The 22334-nt window shown below is 39.5% G+C and overlaps 1 protein-coding gene across 1 annotated transcript in view; it reads right to left on the bottom strand.

The window, feature by feature from the left end:
- The window catches only part of LOC149323270 (neuronal acetylcholine receptor subunit alpha-7-like), a 159087-nt gene that overhangs the window by 43134 nt on the left and 93619 nt on the right, over nt 1-22334 (bottom strand). Inside the window, exons 3-7 of the mRNA XM_089488673.1 lie at nt 11758-11802; nt 9716-9825; nt 6972-7051; nt 4157-4324; nt 352-546 (exon numbers count right to left, since the gene is read on the bottom strand). Coding sequence (XP_089344799.1) covers nt 352-546; nt 4157-4324; nt 6972-7051; nt 9716-9825; nt 11758-11802 — 598 coding nt within the window. The remainder of the gene's footprint in view (nt 1-351; nt 547-4156; nt 4325-6971; nt 7052-9715; nt 9826-11757; nt 11803-22334) is intronic.

Here is a 22334-nt window from a genome sequence, read left to right as displayed (position 1 = left end):
GTGTTTGTCCCATTTGATTCTTAAAAACATATGGGCATTTCATAGGTTTTCTTAGGCAAGGAATACTCAAAGGTGGTTTTGCCTTCCTCTGAAATGTAGCCTACAGCACCTAGTATCCATTGGTGGTCTATCATAAAGAAAAGTACTAATCAGGGCTGATCTTGGTTAGCTTCCAAGATTAGATGGTATATGGTTCCTTTAGGACACTGATTCCCAAACACTGGTTCTCCAGGTGTTTTAGACTTCAACTACCAGAAGCCCTTGCTGATTTGGCCAACAGTCCAAAGCATCTGGAGGACCAAAGTTTGGGAACCACTACTTTAGGAAATTTCGGCCCTCCTCAGCTCTTACCCAAAGATATTTTCTCTCCAGAGTCAGCCGGCAGCAAGAAAACAAGCAATGCTAAGCCTGATATAAGGACACAGGGAATCAGTAAATTCAATCCATAGTAGAGAGTACGGCGCCGCATTGTTACAGTGTAAGTCACATCCGGATATGGTTCTTTACAGCACTCGTAATACAGCTCATTCCGTTTTCCGGGGACACCTGCACAGAAGCAAATTGGAGATATAAGATGCGGAGACCTATTTGAGAGTGCCTTGTCATCAGAAGTGCTGAATGGTTGCTAAGTCATCCATTGTTACAATAGTTTTTCAGTTGATTAGGTCAGTGATCTGCCTCTTCAATCTGATTCTCCTTTAAAGTGAAGGGTCATTGAAGAAGCGTGCAAAGCTTAGCCTGGGATTACTGCTGTTGATGTTTTGGTGATATTTTAGTAGATACATTGAGGACTTTTTTAAAAAAAACACACAATCTGGATTGTTTTGAGATAAGGCAGAGAACCGGAAGGTGAAATTGTATTCTGAAGCCAATTTGCCAAATAAAAAAATTGTAGTGTTTATCATCACTTCCAGTCCTGAGGCTAGTATGCTTTAGAGATGGAGGACATAAGCAGAGGTGAAATGAAAGCACAAAAGCCCTTAAAATTCCTTAAACATCCTACCCTCTCTCCCTTCGTTAAAACCAGATGCTCATGGGCTCAGTCTTTCTGCCTGTTTGTCTAAGAGCTGAATCCAGCTGTTAGTTCTGACTAAAGAAGATCCATTGAATCACTGGAGTTTCCATAAGTGCTAACCTTTTCCAAGTTTGCACTCAGTAAATTGTTCAAGTAGCACCTACTTTTTGAACAATAGGAGATAGCCAAGTAGCTCTCCACCAACAGCATAACTTTTTGATGCCTAACTGGGTAATTAATTCCATAGATCTCAGCAACTTTCTTCCCTTTTTACAAATAGAGGGAAGGAATTAGCTCTCTGCTACTCATTCATCTTTTAGTGACTTTAACTGTCCCTTAGTGTATTTGCTCCATTGATTCTCAAAAACCCCTGGGAATACATTAAATTCTGATGTTTTGAAAAATAAGGGAAATTCAAGCCCTGGTGATGGGTTTTTAGCTCTTTTGTGGGGCTAATATAACATACTGGGCATTTGACTGTGTGCACATACTGAGGGGAAAATCTTTATAAATCAGGCCTGTAATGAAATAATGACCTAGGCTAAAAATGACTGCTGAAGTCATTCTAACCATCATCAGCATTCCTTATGAATTGTCATAAAAATATAGTATCCACCACTCCTCTGGGCAATTTCATTACCAGCACTGTCAGACGTAATTGTCAATTCTTCATACAACAATCAATAGTTATTATAATGTTCTGTATATAGCATGATGGGTTTCAGTTTTCTTGAGGTGTTTATGACTCAGCTGGAGCTGAAATGATTTATACGTCTTCTGTTTTTACACAGAACAAACATCAACTCTGTTTTTCACAGGTTTTATGGCACCTCTTTTTAAAAACCTTTGTTCATTTACAACAAGGCTGTGATTTCTCCAAGCAAGCCCTAAAAGAACACGCCTGGAGAAGCTCACTAGCCTCGACTGAAATTGTTGCACAGTCTGAACAAAAGCCCTACAAGGCCAAGCATGGGGAAAACTCTGAAGCCTTAGCTCAAAAAGTGGTACACTTGCCAACTGTACCTTTAAAAACATTGCACCCTGGAAGAACCTGCCCAGCTTTGGGGAATTTTTCTAAAATGCAAATTTTCAATGTAGAAATAATAATAAAAAATACAAATGTTTGGTTTTATTGGTGGCACAATGTGGAGGAAAAATTAGACTTTCTCCATTCAGCTCGGTAGCAACACTGAATATAAGGAAACAATTATAGACTTTTGTTGTCATTGTAAAAAAGATCCATACACAGAAAGTCCAATGCAGTGATGCTACACCTAGGCAATTTCATACCACACAGCTATAACACTATGATTCTACTTTAACTGAGATGGCAATAGCCTATGGAATCTTGGGATTTCTAGTTTATGAAGGGCTACTTACAATTCCTAGCCATAGAGCTATAATGCATTACTGAATTACTAACGTCAGGATCCCTTAGGAAGCATCTGTGGCAGTTAAAGTGGAAGCACAATGCTATAATTCTATAGTGTAACAGATTTTCATGCCTATGTCCCATGATGTTCCATGAAAAAGAATTTAACTTAATTCTTAGGGCACTTTTGCACGTCCACATTTCTACTGGTGATTCTGTGCCCTGTGTATCACCATCTCAATACAAAACACAAGTGGTGCAATTTCACTGCCAGCATCTAGGAAAGGATCAGAATAGTGTCAGCACAAGATCTCACGCACTGCCTTCCCTTTGTACTGATGTTTCTCACAGCCCCTTGAAACAACAGGTGTGATACATTCATAGGGAATTCTGGCCAATGTTTTCTCCCGAGTAAATTTTCTTTAAAATGTCACAAACTGAAAAATAATCAGAACTCTGCAGAACTCTCACAGAAACTAAATATTGTTGGTAGTTCCAACTGTAGTAGATTCAGTGAATCAATGGGATCTACCTAACTGATAGTGGACCACTGCTCAACAGTTCATTCAATCAGTCTGCTTTAGCTGGAGTCTCTCATAGGATTTAGCCCAAAATTTGACCTAGAAAACATTGGAAGATTGGACTTCATTAATGGCCAGGAATGAAATGAGCATAGATTTAGCCTGGGTGTGTGTACTTTAATGTGACTTGAGAAAATTATTGTGAGGTACTCTTCCATCATTGCACTATAATAACCATGTTGGCATTTGCTTCTGGGATGCTCAACAAAATGCGAAGGTAGGTGTGTTGATCCACATGGGGAAAAGAAACAAACCTAAAACCCACAGCTAAATACTATGACAATGAAAATATCACAAAAGTAGTCAGCAAGCTTTCCACATCTCCAAGAATCTTTTCAACAGGCTGGATGTTAAGCAAAGCAGAGGATTAATGTGGTAAAGGGGAGGGGGGACTGCTCAGATGTTGCAGCCATCAACAAAATGTGACAGCGTGAAGACAAGATTCTTCTTTCCCTTCTAGCTTTGTTTGCTTAAAATCCAGCCTGACAGAGAACTCTAAATCTTGTCCACTCTTTCTCACACAGCCTGGAAATGTTGCCTTCTTGTTCTCCAACTCTGAGAATCTCATGCTGGCTGGAAGATTCTGGGAGTTGTAATCAAATATAAATAAATAGAATAACACTCCCAAACTGTGCTCTTTTGTAGCCATTGGTCCTAATGAAGATAGTATCCAACTGTGGGTTTTGAATGACTGCATGATTCTCTCACACCTGATGCTGAAACACACAGGGTGCATCTACACTGTAAAACTAATGCAGTTTGATACCACTACCATGGCCCCATCTTACAAAGTCCTGGAATCTGTAGTTTTGTGAAGGGACAGGACTCTTTGACAGAGAAGGCTAAAGACCTTACATAACAACAAATCCCAGGATTCTGCTACAGCACTTAAAGTGGTGTCAAACTGCATTATTTTTTACAGTGCAGATGCACCTACAGAAGTGATTACTCAGTTCAGCTTTTGCCCAAGCAAGAAGCATCTGTAGAACAGCATTCTAAAAGAAGATGCAGAAGAGGTGAGTTGTCCTTTTAAGGTAGACTATTTTGCTGTGTTGCAACCTGAGCATGTTGAAGGAGATCCTTAGAGGATAATTCAGGAAAAAAAATAACTTTATTATTTTCCTCAACTAACAGGACTTTAGAAAGATCCTCTAGAGTCATTAAAATTATTCAAGAAAGCCAGCTTACCCACTAAATCCCATTCACCATTTGATATATAATTGGAAATATCAGCTTCAAGCATCTGCAGATCAAGCAGCCAGCCATTATGCGTCCATGAACCAAACTTCAAATTGCATTTCTGCACATCGAAAGGAAACCAGCGGACATCGATGTAACATGTGCTCTTTAAGATGCCTGTAATTAGAAATCTGTTTATTGACTTTTCTATGGGGAAAAAGTATGATCTTTAAGGCATGAGTGAAATGGGATGAAATTGCACTTGTATGTGCCTGCTATCAAGTGTTCAAAGGAGCAGACAGATTTGAAATGCATCCCAAATTGATCTGCTAACAAATGGTGCCTATTAATTTTAAGTTTTGGACATGGTGTTAGAGGCATTATTGGATGAGAAAGACGGAAAAAATACCTAGAGCCTCATTAAGCTGCATGGTGCTTATGCATCCAATATACAGATTTCTGATTTCCCTTCTTTTCCCTTTAGCTATTTGCATCTAGGTGAGAGATTGATGATATTACTGTACCCATCATGCTGCTGCAGGCAAAACTGACTGCAACAGCACAGTTGCTTTCTGTGATGTGGAAGTTACTCATACTGCTGATTTTCTCCTACCAGCGTCTCATGTCTCCCTCATCGCTGGGCAGTGTGATGTTTACTGTCTCTCTTTCCTTGTGAAGAGACACTATTGCCAACACTTGTTTTAGTTCACTGAGCAAAACTGAGGCCTTTGGTTTAACATGACTGTTCAGTATTCTGTATTCTCCAATACCTGTCAAATGGTGCAGGGCTGAAACCACTGTTCTCAAAGATTTCACAGTGGCTTCCTAGTCTTCATGCTGTTGGGTCTGCTGTCCAGAAGGGAAACCACAGGCAATTCCACCTGTTTATAGACCAATGCATACTTTCTCTGGTCTAGTAATGCTGTTACCTTCCCTCACTGTGGGTCATTTGTTACTGGAGAAGAGTCCTCTCATGAGGTCCCCCCTCTGTGCCACCAGACTACATGTCCCGCCATAAGGTTTATGCCATGATGAAGAGATATTTCTTGTTATGCAAAAAATTGTTTCCCTCATTTCCATTAAAACATTTCAAAGTAGCCATGTTCTTCCTTGTTACTTTTCCTTTATATTTTGTACGCCAAGTAGTACTGTTTTCCTAATTAATAATCTTGCCTTTTATTGACTGCATGCTGTGCTTATGGATTTACAGTTTTGTGCCTACAGAAATGCAAACGCTTTGATGATGAACACATTATTTTGGTTTACATGAGACAGTATGGCATTCTCAAATGCCCGCAGAGTTAATGAAAAGCCTGACCAGGGGTGTGAAGCCTGAAGAAAAAATGCTATCATCCTTAACTTGTGATATTTTGCATCATAATTGAGTTTAAAGTAAAGTTTTCTGTGACTGCTGTTAGGTACAGAAAACTCTGCTTTAAACTCAATTTTAAATTTTACACTTTAATGCTCTGCTTTAAAGCCAATGTTTCTAATAATAAATATAAAATGGTGCCTTATGCTCCATTATCCACATTTTTGTCTACAAAATAGCATCCCTTCTCTCTGCGTAGAGCAAGACAGACCCTGAGTACAGAGCCAGTCAAAATTACATTGAAAACAATCATTTTTTAAAGATTGCTCCAAAAGTTGTGAAAGTGAGGTCACCGATGTAATGCCCTTCATCTTCAATAAAAAGGTTTGACAGAACTTTCTGAAACTGGCAGCTGCTGTTAAATCAGAGGTGTTAGTGGAACAAAACATGTATATAAATGTTGGGGAGCTATACTTCTCTTGCAATATGACAGACCACCTAATCGTTGGTGCACAATGTGGATTCTCTATAGCCCTATAAATACTTAAGCTAAGGAGTATTTTCCTCATCTCTTCATTGCTGTTTGACCCTACCATGGTCTACCTTCCAACCATTTACCTAAATCTATCTGCACATAATAATGCATGCTGTCAAACATCAGGGCTGATTCTCCACTCACATTGTTTTCAGCTTCCTTAAAATCTATTACCTGCTTCCATCCTTAATTAGATGAGAAATGTCCAGATTTGTGTATACAGCTGGATTCCATGCACACATAGCTCAGAACGAGTCCCACAAAGGCGAGTAGGACTTACTTCTGAGTAGACAATTTTAACTTCTCAATGGAGCTCTTATCGCCTTTACTTCAGCAGCATTGTGCTATGAATCCTTACATCTTGGGTCCAATACACACTGCAGAAATAATCCACTTTGAGACCACTTTAACTGTCCTGGCTGAATGCTAGGGAGTTCTGGGAACTGTAGTTTTGTGAGACATTTAGCCTTCTGTCTCAGAGAGCTCTGTTGTCACAATAAACTACAATCCACAGGATTCCCTAGCACTAAGCCAGGGTAGTTAAAGCGGTCTCAGATTGGATTATTTTTGCAGGGTGTTCTGGACCTTTGACTACAATCTTACACCCTTTTACCCAAGAACATGTCTTAGTGACTTCTGTAATTACTTCTGAATAAATACAAATAGCAAATTCAAATTCTTGGTATCTTTAGTTCACATTTTCCTCTTATTACTGAAGTAATATTGAAGCTTGGGCTGTATGTCAAATTCACAAAGGAATTTCACATCGTAAAATATGTGTAAAGATTCAGCCTTCCTAATTTTCTTAAACAAGAACTCCACTGAATTTGTGTGCCATACTAATTAAAACACATGCAAGCAATAGCATAACATTGCCTAACAGAAGCCTTATAATCCAGATTCATGTATACTGATCCCTTTTCTAGGCAACATTTTTTTAAAATCTATTAAAATAAATGTTTAAAGATGTTTCCTACCTGGTGGTATATACTGACATGATCCTGAGTAGTTTACCAGAACATTTGTGTGAAACGTCGCATCAAATCTCTCATCTGCACTACAAAATATAACAGAAAAGGTTCACTGGGCATTGCATAGTGATTGAATAAGTGCTAAGGATCATATCCATCATCATCATCATCATCATCGTCATCGTCATCGTCATTGTCCTTTGTCTTTTTTTAAAGAACATAATATTTAGCTGATGTATTAGAATATTCAAAATTATTGGCCACACATAAATATCATGAATATAATACGGAGTAAAATCTAACCCTTTAACTACACTATGAAGTAAAATTACTTGTGCAAAATCCATTATCAGGTGCATTTTTTGTACAAGTAATTTTACTTCATAGTGTAGTAGGCTGTTTATGTAGAATTAATTTTGAAGGTTGGATTCAAAATTGCTCTTCTGATTTTGAAATTTACTTTCTCCTTACTCTCATTAGACAGTTTTGTTCAGGAATGTCTAATACATCTAGGTTAAGATCACAGAATATGAGGCTGTTCTGATTCTGGTGTTCTGTAATTCCTATAAGATCCATTCAGCATAGCCAATTGTGAAAGATGATGTGAAATGTTGTCCAACGATATTTGGGAATCACATGTTCCACATACCTGATTTAAGTGCTGAACAACATAATCATGCCAAATTGCAGTGGCTTTTTTTCAGTACTGGTTAATACATCACAATTTTTTAAAATTTAAAAAAAACTTATATTTTCTTATGTTGCCAGCCATACTGATTTGGTTGCCAGCTTTGAGGCCTGGAAATAAGGTGTTATACATATAGACTACAGAGCATAAGATATAGAATATGACATATAGAGTACAGTGGGCCCTCAGTATTTCCTGGGGTTTGGTTGAAGGACACCCCCCTCCTGCCTCCCATGGATACCAAATCCATGGATGCTCAAGCCCTGTTATATACAATGTCCTAGTAAAATGGTGTTCCTTATATAAAATGGCAAAAATCAAGGTTTACTTTTGCAGATTTGTTTCTTTGTTTGGATACTTTCAAGCAGTGGATAGTGGAAACATGGATGCAGAACTCATGGATACAGAAGGCTAACTCTAAACTTTGTGAATCAGAGAATGTATATGCTTTACTGAGAACATAGCAACAGGCATAATGCCTATTCAATTGTAAACGAGATAAGAAAACTAATAAGTGCCACAATAGCTGATCAATCAGTTGACTGACATAATCTGATAGATGGTAATCAAAAGCCAAGATCTAATGACTCCCCCGGGTTGTTTATATTAGCTCCAGAATCTGATTGGAGGAGAGGACGACATAAATGAGATTCACTAGAGGTCTCTTATCTTGTTGAACCAGATAGGACAGCTGTTAGGCTGAGCAAAGGCTGGGGAAGAGAATAAAATAAATCAGGAGGAGACAGAAATCAGACTATGTTTGCTAGTCCCAACCATATGAAGTAGGCTCTTTGATAGCACCTGCACTATTTCTAGCAGATGCAAAGGAATGCTGCTGGTGAGAGAAACAATTAGGCTATGCTAAATGGTAAAGGCTGCCCCCTGACATGAATGTCTGACCTAGACACGTGGAAATAGAAATAGTAAAAGGGTTCCTATACCTTGGCTCAAACATTGATCAGAACAAGCACTGCAGTCAAGAAACCAGAAGAAGTCTAAGAATGGGGAAGGCAGCTATGAAAGAACTAGAAAAAGTCCTAAAGAGCACAGACATACAACTAAACATGAAAGTGAGAATCATACAAGCAATTGTGTTCCCCATTACCATGTATGGATGAGAGAGCTGGACAATTAAGAAAATACATTCTTTCAGGATGTGGTGCTGGAGAAGAGTGCTGAGGATATCATGAACAGCCAATGAAACCCAAATAAATGGGTCCTAGAACAGATCAGGCCTGAGAGCTCCCTGGAGGCCAAGATGAGGGTGTCATACTTTGGGCCATAGTCAAAAATAGGATGAAAAAATGGGTAGACTATGTATCACTAAATACGAATGCTAATGAATAAAGAGATGCTACAAAAATTCTTAACCAATATAAATATAATTGAACAACACTAAATAAACATGAAATGATGATGTAATTGATATTGGAGAATAAGAAATGTAAATAAAGAGTTCAACCAAAAAACACCTTGCAAGGATCACTCCACTGTCACACTGGCTCCCCCTCCAGGGAGGGAGCTGGGCTGCAATGAAGGTACAAGGGACACACTCACTCCTCCATCACAGTGGGAGGAGGACACCTCCAGGATGTCACCTCTCCTGTGGGATGTCACTTGTGATTTGCACCCCCTGCACCCACCCTGTGACACAACTGACAAGGACACCAGACAGAAACAGATTAACTGATAAATGGCACAAAAACACTCCATCCCTAAATCTAAAGAACCTTGCCTGTTTCGCCTATTTCTATTTTCAATTGGCCAGTGGCGCCAAAACGTTATATGCATGATTGTTCTCAGCCAAATTACACATTCCAATATAATGTAGAATTTCAGTTGTAGTAAAACGTTGGATACAAGATGCCTAGCATAATGCTTCTGTCATAATTTTAGTTTAATGTGATTTAAAAAGGAAAAGAGACACAGCTCATCACATTCTGCCATCTGATAGAACATTCTTGAGTAATTGAAATAATTATGCTGAAACTCAATAGATCTGCACCAATTTCGAGACTTTTCCTTGGTTCTGAAAAACTAGTTTCATACATTGCTTCCTTACCTATTGTACAGAAGAATGTCAGGCACCCAAATCTGATCAGATGGAAATCTTAAGTTCTGTACTCCAGGATATTCATATTGATCCCATGACAAATATGCATCAACCCAGGACTGCAGAGAAAGAGAATTATGTTAATAAAGTTCAAGATGCCAGGGAATTCTGTTCCTATACTTCTCAAAATAACTAGATATTGTTGCAATGTGAATGAGTAATCACAAAGATGGAAAGATTATGCCACTGCCAGGAACGTATTCTCATGGGGTGGGAAGGTTATCATTGAGCTGTACATTTAGATGAACTGTGTCACAGAAACCAAAAATTTCAGGTGTCACTGCTCTAGTTATCAAGGCTGTCCCTACCATTAAGCCAAAATGAAGCAGTTGCTTCAGAAAAGGGATGCTGAGGAGCAGTGTTGAGGGAGAGAGTTAAGTACTGGATGGACTTCCCTGCACCCACTAAACTAGCAAGCTGCATTCAGTGGTGGAGAATGAAGTGCCATCATGACTAATATTCAATTGCAAAGGCAAGGTAGGTTTTGTATATGGACTGGGCAGGGACACCATCTTGTTCTTTGGCTCAGGTAGAAAAATGTCTTGGGCTAGCCTTACTGCATATATATGATTTTTTGAGGCTTGGATATTTTCTTGTATATAAGCAGGGTTACATAAACATCCAAGTGACTGAGATGGCATCAACAGTGACACCACTCCAATGTTAGTGGGATAGGCTTTAGAGTTCCTTCAAAGTTCTAAAGGTCAGAGAGGACTTTTTGCCAGCCCACTAACATTAGTGCTACTAGCTGGAACTACATGTAATCATAGAAATATACAGTATATGAAATCAGTCATGAATTATCCAGGTCCAGGCATCAAATCTATATTTCACAATCCCACTAGCAGCAGGATACCTGCCTATTCCCATTGATGAAAGAACAGAACAGAGCTTTGGAAGGTATGAAAGAGGTTGAACTTCACACCCAGAATCTCCCAGCCAGCATCTTGAATTTTTTATTGTTCAAAAGAGCAACATTTTTAAGCTCTGCAAATCAGGACTGGAAGAGAAAGCTCACTAGACTAGACAGGTTCACCAGACCTTACTTCCAACAACTGAAAGCTAGCAGATTCATGGAACTTGAGAGAAGGCTTCCTTTTATTGAGGAAAAAACTATGGCTCACATTGACAACTCCATGCATTATGGATTTGTGGTAGCAGTTCTGATATTCCAAGCTCATTCTCTTCCCCATTCATGTCATGCACATGTGTGCATGCATGTGCACACACACTAAGAATCTGTGTTGTTGTTGTGTGCCTTCAAGTTGTTTCCAGTTGATGGGAGCCCTCAAACAAACCTATCACATGATTTTCTTGGCAAGATTTGTTCAGAGGGGATTCAACTTTACCTTGATTTTAGGCTAAGACAGAGTAACATGTCCAAGGGGGATGTCACCCAGTGGATTTCCATGGCTGAGCAGGGATTTGAACCCTGGTCTCCAGGGTCACTAGTGTTAAATAATTGGGAGTAAAAAAAAACAAACTTGCCAATCTATTTTAGCAGAGAATTCTAGGTACTCTATCAAGCTAAACATTTCAGAATTTCATAGGATGACAAGATGGTAGACAAAGGGATATCAAACTGGTGTAACTTGGATAATATAGATACAAGGGACCCTTTCCATCCACTGAAGTTAGGTTCCCCACCACCACCACCACCACCACCACCACCACCACACCCTCAAGCCCCATATTATTCAATGGCATATGTGTGTCCACATCAGAACATATATGGGCATATGCCACTGATGTATCATATGACGCAGGGTGAGTCATGGACACTCCAGTCTGCCGATAACAGTTTGTCCACTGTAAATATCATTTTTAAAAATCAAAACCAAACATGACTTTTAAATATTCCAGAGGTAATTTGCTTATTCCTTATTCATCCTGTTCGTCATATGACAAAGTTGTTTCTTGTCAATTAATTAATTCATTTTTAATAATAACACATTCATCATTTCATGCTGAAAAATGGCAACACTACTTACCATCTGTAGCCAAGCATTTGTAATCAAGACCTGATTCTTTTCATCCTTAAAAAAAAAAAGTGGTAGGAAAAATAATTAAAAAGTTTTCTTCAAAGTATGATTTCATTCACATTTTCCCCCAGGCTGGTTCTTAGGAAGATATGGTCAAATTCAAAAGCTCATGATGTAAAATATGTGTGTGTTACATACAAATAACACCTACAATGAAATGCTGCAATATGAACTGTTCTTGTTCAGGGTCCCAATTGCTCCATTTCATTCTCTGTATCTTTTCTGTAACTAATCAACAGTCACCATTTCATGGCCATTGAGCACAATCAGTCCTTGTTTTGGAGAGATTTTGTTGTTGTTGTTGTTTTTAGAAAAAGAAATCTATTTTGCAAAGGTTGTGGTTGCCTTAAGCCTGCATTCCCCGTTATGTGTGAATGGTGCTCTTCTACTTTATAACAACAGATGAGAACCAATGTCATGATTCAGAGACTGGAAACATTACTCTTTAGACTACAGCTCACATAATCCCCTGATTCTGTGACTTGCAGTCTAAAAACACTAGCTTTTCCAGGCTCTGAGATTAGTATATATAATAGAGACACACGTATTACTGGACAGAATACAGAATTACTCAAGCCGGTTTATGGCATTTAAAACAATCTTCAGATGTTGACTGCATTTCTCTCATGGTCTGATTAAATATATATAACCATACAATTCATTTCAAGTGTAGGAGCATTTTTATGTCATGGAATCCAGTCAATATTTATTAAGAGCTTAGCTGCAGGCTATTACACCACAAAATATCAAAATAAAAAGGAAACAGAAAAATGAAACTAATAACATATCATCTGGATGAAAAATACGGGCAGAATTCAGTTCCAGTTAAGTACTTCTTAGCGGGTACTGATTTCAGTGGAAGAATCAGGATGTATTAATTCCTTTCCTTTGAAATCAGGGAAATATAAAAATGCTCAACTTTCAATTGCAGCAAGCAATTGCCATTTAGTTTTAACAGAGAAGTAAAGGTAAAGTGTGCAACATCATTCACAGTTAGCTGGAGGGGAACCCTTTAGTCTTTGGTAGAATCTTAATTCCACCCCCCACCCAGACTCTACTTTCAAGTTCAGTGCCAAGTGCATAGACATCAGTTTCAGTGGGAGATATGTGCCCCTCTCCTCTACATGAAACTAGTGGTTCTAGTCCCCAAGATGATGTAAAGAAGTATATAAGACACTATAAGATGAGTTTGGGCTAGCAAACTCAAACATGAAAGACATGTGTAAACTTTGGTATGTGTAGTTGGCTACATTGTGGTCAGCTGGACAAGTCTACCATGTAAGAGAAGTAGGATATAAATAAAATTCAAAGATATAGCCGTGTTAGTCTGTAGAATCAGTATATATAGAGATCTTGTAGCACTTTTGAGAAGGGCCTCAGACAGACAGGCCAAAATAAAGCTGCTTCAAGTCACTTTGGAGATGTGCTGTTTAAATTATGCTTGCGTACTAAGAGTCTGGAAGTTGCACCAAAGCTGCGCTCCAGTCCTTAGGACTGGATTGTGGCTTTGGCGCGGCTTTCAGACTCTTACTACACATGCATCATTTAAACAGCATACCTCCAAAGTGACCCGAAGCAGCTTTATTTAGGCCTGTCTGTATGGGGCCTAAGAAAGCTTTGTTTCAGTTAATCTCAAGGGTGCTAAAAGATCTCTCTAGGATACTGATGTTCAAGGTCTTCACTGAACCCTAGGAAAACCTTTTCAACATGTGCAGCTCTGTGAGTTGCCTGGATAGGTTGTGATTAATTAATCTCCCAGTATTAATCTTCAGACAACATTTTAGGAAGCACAGAAACATGCACTCATGCACACACTATAGTGTATAGAATAATATACTGCTAACCATCTTTAAGAAAAGATGACTCATTATACACCAATGATAGGGTTGCCTTAGGGTCGCCATAAATTGCAAATGACTAGAAAACACACAACAACAACAAAAACACTAATTTTATCTCTGCCGTCTTTTGTTGGAAGTGAGCACTTATTCCAAACAGCAAACAAACAAACAAAATGCCAGCCCTCCTGCAGTTCTGTTTATAAATATTTAGATTTAGATTAAGTCAACTCACACATTAATGAAAGGCACACATTTCAGTCCTCATGGGACCATACTGCCTAAGAATGTGAACTTGAGTAAGGATTGTATCTTCAACTTCAAAAAGAATAAATAATCCTTGAAAACTGACAACAAAGCATTATGTGACATCTTTTTCCCATAAATGTTTGAAAAGTCTGAACTCATTCTTTAATATACTGTGGCATTTAAATATTCAGTGTCTCACCCACTGTTATGGGAATCAAAGTTGAAATAAACAGGAGACCCATGTTGTTAATTATGAATTATCATTTTTAAAATAAGCTGTAAACTGACCAGCACCCCTCTCCCCCGAAAATAAAAAAGAAAAACAACCATTACTGTCAATTCAATATGAGATTTAAGAAATAGGTTAACAGAACAATCTGATGCATGTCTCCTAAGGAGTAAACTGAAAAGGATTGCAATTTAGCTCTTGTACTGAAATCAAACCAGCTGGATTATATCAATGGCATCTCCCAGTGCATCCACCATAAATCCCTCAACCCTTCTGAAATGATTTATTGGGATAATCCTAATACCAGAATTGTATTTGAGTGTTTATTTTTCTAACTTTGGACAAGAATAAAGGGACATATGCTCCACCCTTGCCTGGTCCAAATCTGACTTCCATTTGTTGACAGGGAAGGACTGCAGAGAAGAGTAACTGTCACTGAGTGAAGAGCTCTGTGTGACTCCTTTGAAGAACTTCTTCATCAATCACAGGGAGGCTGGGAGAAAATACTGTCATGGTAGCTTTTGCTTTGTTTTTGTTTCATATTTGCTTTCCTCTTTAAAGTGTCACTTAACATAGTGTGCACCTTATATATCCCAAAAGCCAGCCTCTAATGAAAGAGGTGAGCCCTGAAGGGCATGGAGAGATCCAGAAACCACCATGATCTGTGTTTGTTTGGAGCACAGGAGTTTGCCAAATAAGGAGACCTGGGAGAAGAGTTATTAAGAGCTATGTTTTATTTTGTGTGAGCAGGCAGATTAAATCATTCGAAGCTGCAGGCTATATTTCAGAGGAAGGAACTGGCAAAACAGCCTCTGAGGATTCCTTGCCTCTGAAAACCTTATAACATTATTGGGGTGCTATAAGACAACAGGCAACTTGAAGGCAAATACACACAAACACTCAGTTTTCTTAAACTAGATTACTGTCTTCTGACCCCAAAGCTAAATCACACATATAGACAAAGACATGGATATGTGTGTGTTTATGAGTGTATACACACATATGTGTGTTTGCGCAAGCACACATATACACATACATCTTTGTCGTTGTGTGCCCTCAAGTTGTTTCCAACTTATGGCAGACCCTATTATAGGGTTTTCTTGGCAAGTTTTTTTTCAGTGTGTTGACATTGCCATCCTCTGCGGCTGAGAGAGTGTAACTTGCCCAAGGTCATCCAGTGGGTTTCCTGGATGAGCTGGGATTCAAACTCTGGTCTTCTAGTATCCTAGTCCAATACAAAAACCACCACACCATACTGGCCATATACATGGAAATAGGCTTAACTGGGGTTGAATAAAAGAAATCTCTGCACACAGAATTACTGGGCTGTGCTATGCACCCTGTGTTGTATAATTAAATGGCAAGTTATGCAATTAAAAGCACACCCAAATGTGCATATGCTTCCATACATACCACATGCACAGTAGTCCACTTTGCATGTGCAGTCTTGAGATGAATGAGGACATTACCCATTGGACAATAAAATTCTCAATGGCCAGAAACAGATGGGCTGAAAGTGCCATGCCTGCACCAAAATTAGGGTTCCAGAGCGTGCAGTAACTGCACGCTCTGGAACCCTAACACGTATGTACAGCGTCATCTTTATGTGGCGCCATCCATACATGGTGCACGTGCGTGACATAAGCACAAGGCCACATCTGCACCTCCAGGTGCCACGCTTACATCTTGGACGTGTCACAGTGTGCCAATGGCGCACTGGTGACATCGTCCTGGCATGCTAAAAAAACCCTGTTTTTTCTGGATTCTTTTTGTTCCAGAGAGATGCCATGCAGTTTGGCTGCTGCAGCATCCCTCTAGAGGGAAACTGGGCGCCTCCAGCCTATCCCTTTGGGGCTGTCTGGATTGCCCCAATGTTTCTGCAGGGGGGACTTATTTACACCTTCATAAGACACTAGTAGAATTCTGGCCACAGACTGTATATTTTAAAGAAATATTACATGAATGCAACTCTAAAGTGGATTTGTCATTTTTTTTTAAGACAGGCGTTTGGTGAGTAGATTTTATCTGAGTAATGTGGTTTGCTGTTTTAATGTTTAATGATTTTTTTAATTTATGTTTTAATGTTAGTATTTAATTATTTTTTTTAACTTTTATAATCAATGTTTTAGCTCTGTCTTTTTTAATATATTGTAACCCGCCTTGTATCCCACTGTGTGAGAAAGGCGGAATATAAATGCTTGAAATAAATAAAATAAATAAAAATAAATTGGTTGTCCAGCCAAACCAAAAGGTGCTCAACAATGTCTCCTCTTCATCCTAGAAAGAAGTAACCAGTGGGATGCAGTGGGGTCCTGGGACCAGTGCTGTTCAACATCGTCATCAATGACTTGGACTAGCAAATTTATGAATTCATGAATGAGTTTCAACAGGAAGAAATGTAAGGTATTACACTTAGGTAGAAAAAAATGAAAGACTCAGATATAGGAAGGGTGACATCTGGATTGACAATGGTAGATGTGAAAGGGATCTAAGAGTCTTCGTAGACCACACAAGCTGAACATGAGCCCACAGTGTGATACAGCAGCTAAAAATGCCAATGTGATTCTAGGCTGGATCAATAGAAGTACAGAGTCAAGATTGAGACATGTAATAGTACTATTCTGTTCTGTTCTGGTCAGATCTCACCTGGAATACTCTGACCAGTTCTGGGCACCACAAAGCTGCAGTATATCCAGAGAAAAGCAACCAAAATGGTGAAATGTCTGGAAACCATGACCTATGGAGAGTGGCTTAGACAGCTGGGCATGTTTAGCCTGGGGAAGAGAAGATTAAGAAGTGAAATGATAGCCATGTTTAAATATTTGAAGGGATGTCATTTTGAGAATGGCAAACGCTTGTTTCCTGCTGCTCCAGAAACTATGATACAGAGCAATGGAAGTAAGCTACAGGGGAAAAAAAGATTACGCCTAAACGTTAGAAGGAACCTCCTGGTGGTAAGAGCAGTTTGACAGTGGAATATACTGTTTCAGAGTGTTTTGGTGTCTCCTTCTGTGGAGGTTTTTAAATAGAAGCTGGATGGCCATCTGTACAGAGTGCTTTGATTGAAAGTTTCTGCCTGGAAAGGGGTTGGACTGGATGGCCTTTATGGTCTTTTCAAACACTATGATTTTACGACTCTGTTAACTGCAGTAGCAATGCTTCCATCAGTGAAACTGGGAGAATGGTGATTCTCTCTTCCTCTGCAGTCCAGTGTAGATTCACAAAGTCTGCTGTGGAGAGCTATAGGATCCTCTAGAGCAGATTTTCAGGGGGACTGAGCAGGGATTTTCAGAGGGGAGAAGGTGGGTGAAATGCCATTACAAGACCAGATGTCTGCTCATGTGATATTGGATTCTGCACACTTTAGCCAAGATCATCATCAAACATAACTACCATCATAGTGTTCTGTCATGGTAGTTACATCTAATGATTCCACCACCAAAAACAAACAAAATTACCTTTTTATTTTGGCAGTGTCACAACCAAAGTGTTTTCAAGGTGCTGCAGATTGGAGAAATGGGAAATGTTATCAACAGTCATCTCTCATGCATGAGGTTCACCAAGAACAGGCAGTTGAAGAGACTGCCTCAGGCTCTTGCCATAACAGCTTCTTTCAATGCACCTCGTAACTGGGAGACCACTGCAAACATCTTTTCCCAATGCCCTGATCTGCAGTGCCATGATAACCCTTTGGTTGGGACACTGTCAGGTAGGTTTTTGGGGTCGTGTTCAGTTCTTAACAACCATAAAGAACAATCCCCAGCAGTTACGAGATCATAACTCTAGCTTACAATCTTGTAACTATTGGATACGATGCCACTTTTGATTTATTTCCATGTTTTGAGCACACAAGCCTTTTAATTTCTACAGTTTAATAATATTTTTAAATTCCTTCTTTTTTTGGATGTATTCATCTCAATGGAATTTGAATACTGTGACCAATTATCACTTGTTTTTCCCATTGGAATTTCCTTCCTTGATTTCAATTTTCATAGTTTTGGAAAAACTTCAAAGTGTATCTGAGCTTATTCACATGTCCAATTACTTTGGCTTTATTAAGCATTAATTCACTCTGGCACCACTTTCATTTATAATGCAAGCATGGCTCAAAAGGTTTATGTACTCCTGCTATAGCTGCCACTAATCCCACACTTTACAACAAAATCCTTTTAAGAATCTTTCCCAGCATCCCTCTTTTTCATAAATAGAAGTCCATGTATCCCCGTGATTGGCAATTTCAAGTGAGCAAGGGAATTTCAGAACATAAGAACTGGGAAATATAGACCTAGATAGTTCTCACTGCTGTAGTAATCCTGCTTCTGAGTTGACCACTTTTCTGTCCTTCAGGTGGGAGCATGCTTCCATACAAACAAATAATAACTTGTATATTTTACATATATATTTTATTATGCTGGCACAACAACCTTTTCTTAAAACACATGAACCCCCCCCCCCCCCCCGGTGTAAAATGTACAGTTAAAACAAGTAAGCACTCTATAAAAAGCCCATCTAAAAATCAAATCTTGTAGCACGTTTGAGATTTACTTAAAGAAATTGGCCACATGAGCATTCGTAGACTTCATTCTACTTTGTACAGACTAAGACAGCTATATCTTTGAATTCTACAAATCAAACGTCAGCCGACAAAACAGCCTGTAGCCAGCTAAACATAATTAAATTAAAATGCAGGTTAAAGCATAGCAGAGCAAAGATAAGTTCAATAGGCCAAGTGTCTGTTTAAATTGAAAAAGTTTTCTAGCCACCAGAAGGCCATTAATTAGAGGTTTTAGATGCAGGATTGCCAGGACTTAGAGTGCCAGCTGAAGTCTTCAGAAATTGCAAGTGGCACTGGAGAAAGCTTGGGTTTTGTATGTGAAGTGACACAGCTTTAAAGCCTGGGCACCCTATCCTTTTCCTCACCCTTTCTCAGCTGATACAAGATCGCTCTGGTACAGCGTGACATTGTGTGTTTGTGTGTCATGCTTGTCCATACTCAGTGTATCAAACAGGAGTGAAGGAAGGAAAATGATAGATGCACGCACTAGGGCTCATTGTATGCTATTTGAAGTCAGGCTGGGACTGGAGTTCCAATGTTGCAACTGAAAAGCCTTCTTGTTTCAACAGCCCCGGCAGCAACCACACAGAGCCTGGGGGTGTGGACCCCCCAAGGCCAGACAGTAAAGCTTCTACAATACCACCACCACCACAACAGCAGCATAAAGTTGGGCAAAACTCCCCATGTGATCTGTGTATTGCAGTGGGAATGGCTGCATTTGTAACAGCGAAATGGGCACACTTTGCCACCTGTATGTTTATTTTAAAAACGTCTTAGGATGTTCTCCACTGGCTCTGGATTGCCACTGTGTCTTCATGCTTGTTTCCACAGTCATCTGTCCCAGAAGGAGGTCCAGCAGCCAGCCAACCCTTTCCTATCCCAGCTCTGTGGCATCACAAGGATTCTTATAGAACCACAAATATCCACCTCCTGGTTTCAGGTTTGGCTCAGCGAGTGTGTTTCTGACAGCCTATCAACCACAAAATAATCTTGGTGCAGCACTATCAGCATGCATCACTGTGAAGGCCCTTGCTCAAGTTCCTTGCAAAATGCATTGGAATTTGGAAGGACAAAGGGAAGGGCCTCTTAGGAGGTTCCCAACATGCATGCTCATATGGAGAAAGGCATCTGGTAACCTAGTCCTAAGTCATTCATGGGTTTAAAGGTCAACATCTTTAGAAACTTGAGATATCTGCTAAAAATGGTACCAGAAGAGGATGCCATGTTCTTCCTCTTGGCTGTTAAAACCCATAGGGCTATACTACATAGTAGATAGCATTACTGGGAGTTAACCATATTAGATCTCTGCAGAATAAAAGGAGCCCTTGAGCAGATGCTTTACACACCACCATGGAACCACAGAATCATAGAGTTGGAAGAGAGCTCAAAGACCACTGAGTCCAACTCCCCTGCCATGCAGGAAGACACAATCAAAGCACCTCCAACAGATAGCCATCCAGCCTCTGTTTAAAAACCTCCAAAGGAGGAGACTCCACCACAATCAGAGGGAACAGCTTCCACTGTTGAACAACTCTTACCATTTCTGTTGTTACCTGTCTTCAAGTTGAGTTTGACTCGTGGAGACCCTGTGAATGAGACATCTCCATGACCCTTATTCTCAACAAATCTGCTCAAATCTTACAGGTTCACGTCTGTGACCTCCTTGATTGAGACTAGCCATCTTGCACGCAGTCTTCCTCTCTTTCTTTCCCAGCATTATTGTGTTTTTTTTAAATGAGTCATGCCTTCTCATTACATGTCCAAAGTATGACAGCCTCAATTTAATCATCTTGGCTTCCAGAGAGAGTTCTGGCTTGATTCATTCTAATACCCATCTGTTTGTTCTTTTGGCTGTCCACAATATCCTCAACTCTCTTCTCCAGCACATCTCAAATGAGTTAATTTTCTTCCTATCCACTTTCTTCACTGTCTAGCTCTCACATTAAAACAATATTAATGTTTTAAATATCCTTCAATACATTCCTTATTGTGTATTAATCTGTATATCTATATTGATATTTTATTGCATATTTGGATAATTATATGTTGTTTTAATATTGTTGTGTTTAATTATTTATTGCCTCATGTTTTGTGGACTGCAATAAAGGCACTGATTGATCAACTGATTGATTACTTTAAAGGTACCAGTTAACACTTTGAATAGAGCCTGGAAATAGACTGTTGGAGACTAGGAAGCACACTGTCTGTATAATTGGACCTGATCAACATAACTGACTGAAGTTCAAAGGCAGCCCCACATACAGACATCACTATAATCCAGTGGTTATCTACCTTTGGTTGCCAGGATGCCCCAGACAGCACACCCAGTTAGCAAAGATTATATGAGCAGAAGTCAAAATCATCTAGAGTAGGGGTTCCCAACCTGTGCTCCGAGGATTCCTTAGGGCTCCACATGCATTTCCCAGGTGCTCTGAGGCCACTCCAGGAAAATGAAAGAAATAAACATTGAATGAAATTAGAGAATAAAAATATATTCTTATATATAGTCCTTAATACCATTACCTTGTAAGGCATAGGGTAGGCCTCTTAAGGGCTCTGCCACAGAAATAAGTGCTTCGCAAGTCAAAAAGGTTGGGAACCCCAATCTAGAGTGCCAAAGGCTGAGAAATCCTGCACTGATCAAGAAGGTCAAGGAGAGAGGTCTTCTCACTTTTCTTTTTCTGTAGTTTTGCTTAACATCCAGCCTGAAAAAGAGTTCTGTTGACTCCAAAACTTTGTCACTATTTTTATCAGTTGGTTATAACAGGCTACTGCTACTGTTTATGGATTAAACACCAGATATTTTTCCCTGATAGAACAGAATAACTGCTAAACCTGCTCCTTCCCCCAACCATTCTCTTTACTGTTTCCTCCAGTTTAAGATAAAGCAGCACAATGACTCTGTCCCATCATTGCCAGCACGGCAGATGTGTGTGGATAACATTAAGTCCTCTAGCTCAAGGTCACTGCTGGAGCTGAGCATTAAAGCAAAAACAAGCAAAACCTGCCAGAATCCTCAACACAGAGTTATTTTCTGTAACCCTCAACTCTCCTGCTGCCTTGCACAGGTTGTAATCTGTCTAGAACAACCTGTAATAAAACAAAAACAACAGCACACTAATCTGATCCCAGAAATCACACCTGGGTTCTAGGATGTCTTATGTCTCACTCAGGGAATAAAATCATAGCTGTGTATGCACCTGACAAGTGGCAGAACAGCATCTAATCTACAACCAACCTGCTCTTGACAGGATGACAAAACTGGCAGAATGTTCAGTGTTTCTTCCATGTTCCCCCAATGCAGCAAAAGCAGATTTTGCTACAAAGGGACACTGTTGAAACATTTAAGAGCTATACAGATGAAACGAAGTTCCTTTTCGACCTGCCCCTGAGTATAATATGTAGCATCTGTTTAGTACTGTAAGAGTGTTCAAACAGATTTGATGTCATCTTCCAGCCTACCAACTGTGAAGAGCTCCAACAATGAGGCACATGCAAGTGCATGCTATTGAAAACTCTTGGTCTATCAGTGGTTAAGGGAAGACAGAATATGACAAGCACAACAGCAGTAGCATAACTTGGAGCATGCACCTCGGGTTTTTGTCCACAACGCAGCCACGTAAAGGGCATGATGAATATAATAATAATAATAATT

The sequence above is a fragment of the Sceloporus occidentalis genome, unplaced genomic scaffold, assembly GCF_023333645.1.
Source record: "Sceloporus occidentalis isolate IW3139 unplaced genomic scaffold, rSceOcc1.0.p SCAF_1, whole genome shotgun sequence".
Classification (NCBI taxonomy): Eukaryota; Metazoa; Chordata; class Lepidosauria; order Squamata; family Phrynosomatidae; genus Sceloporus; species Sceloporus occidentalis.
Note: the sequence above shows the minus strand (reverse complement) of the source record. Positions and strands in the feature narration are given on the sequence as shown.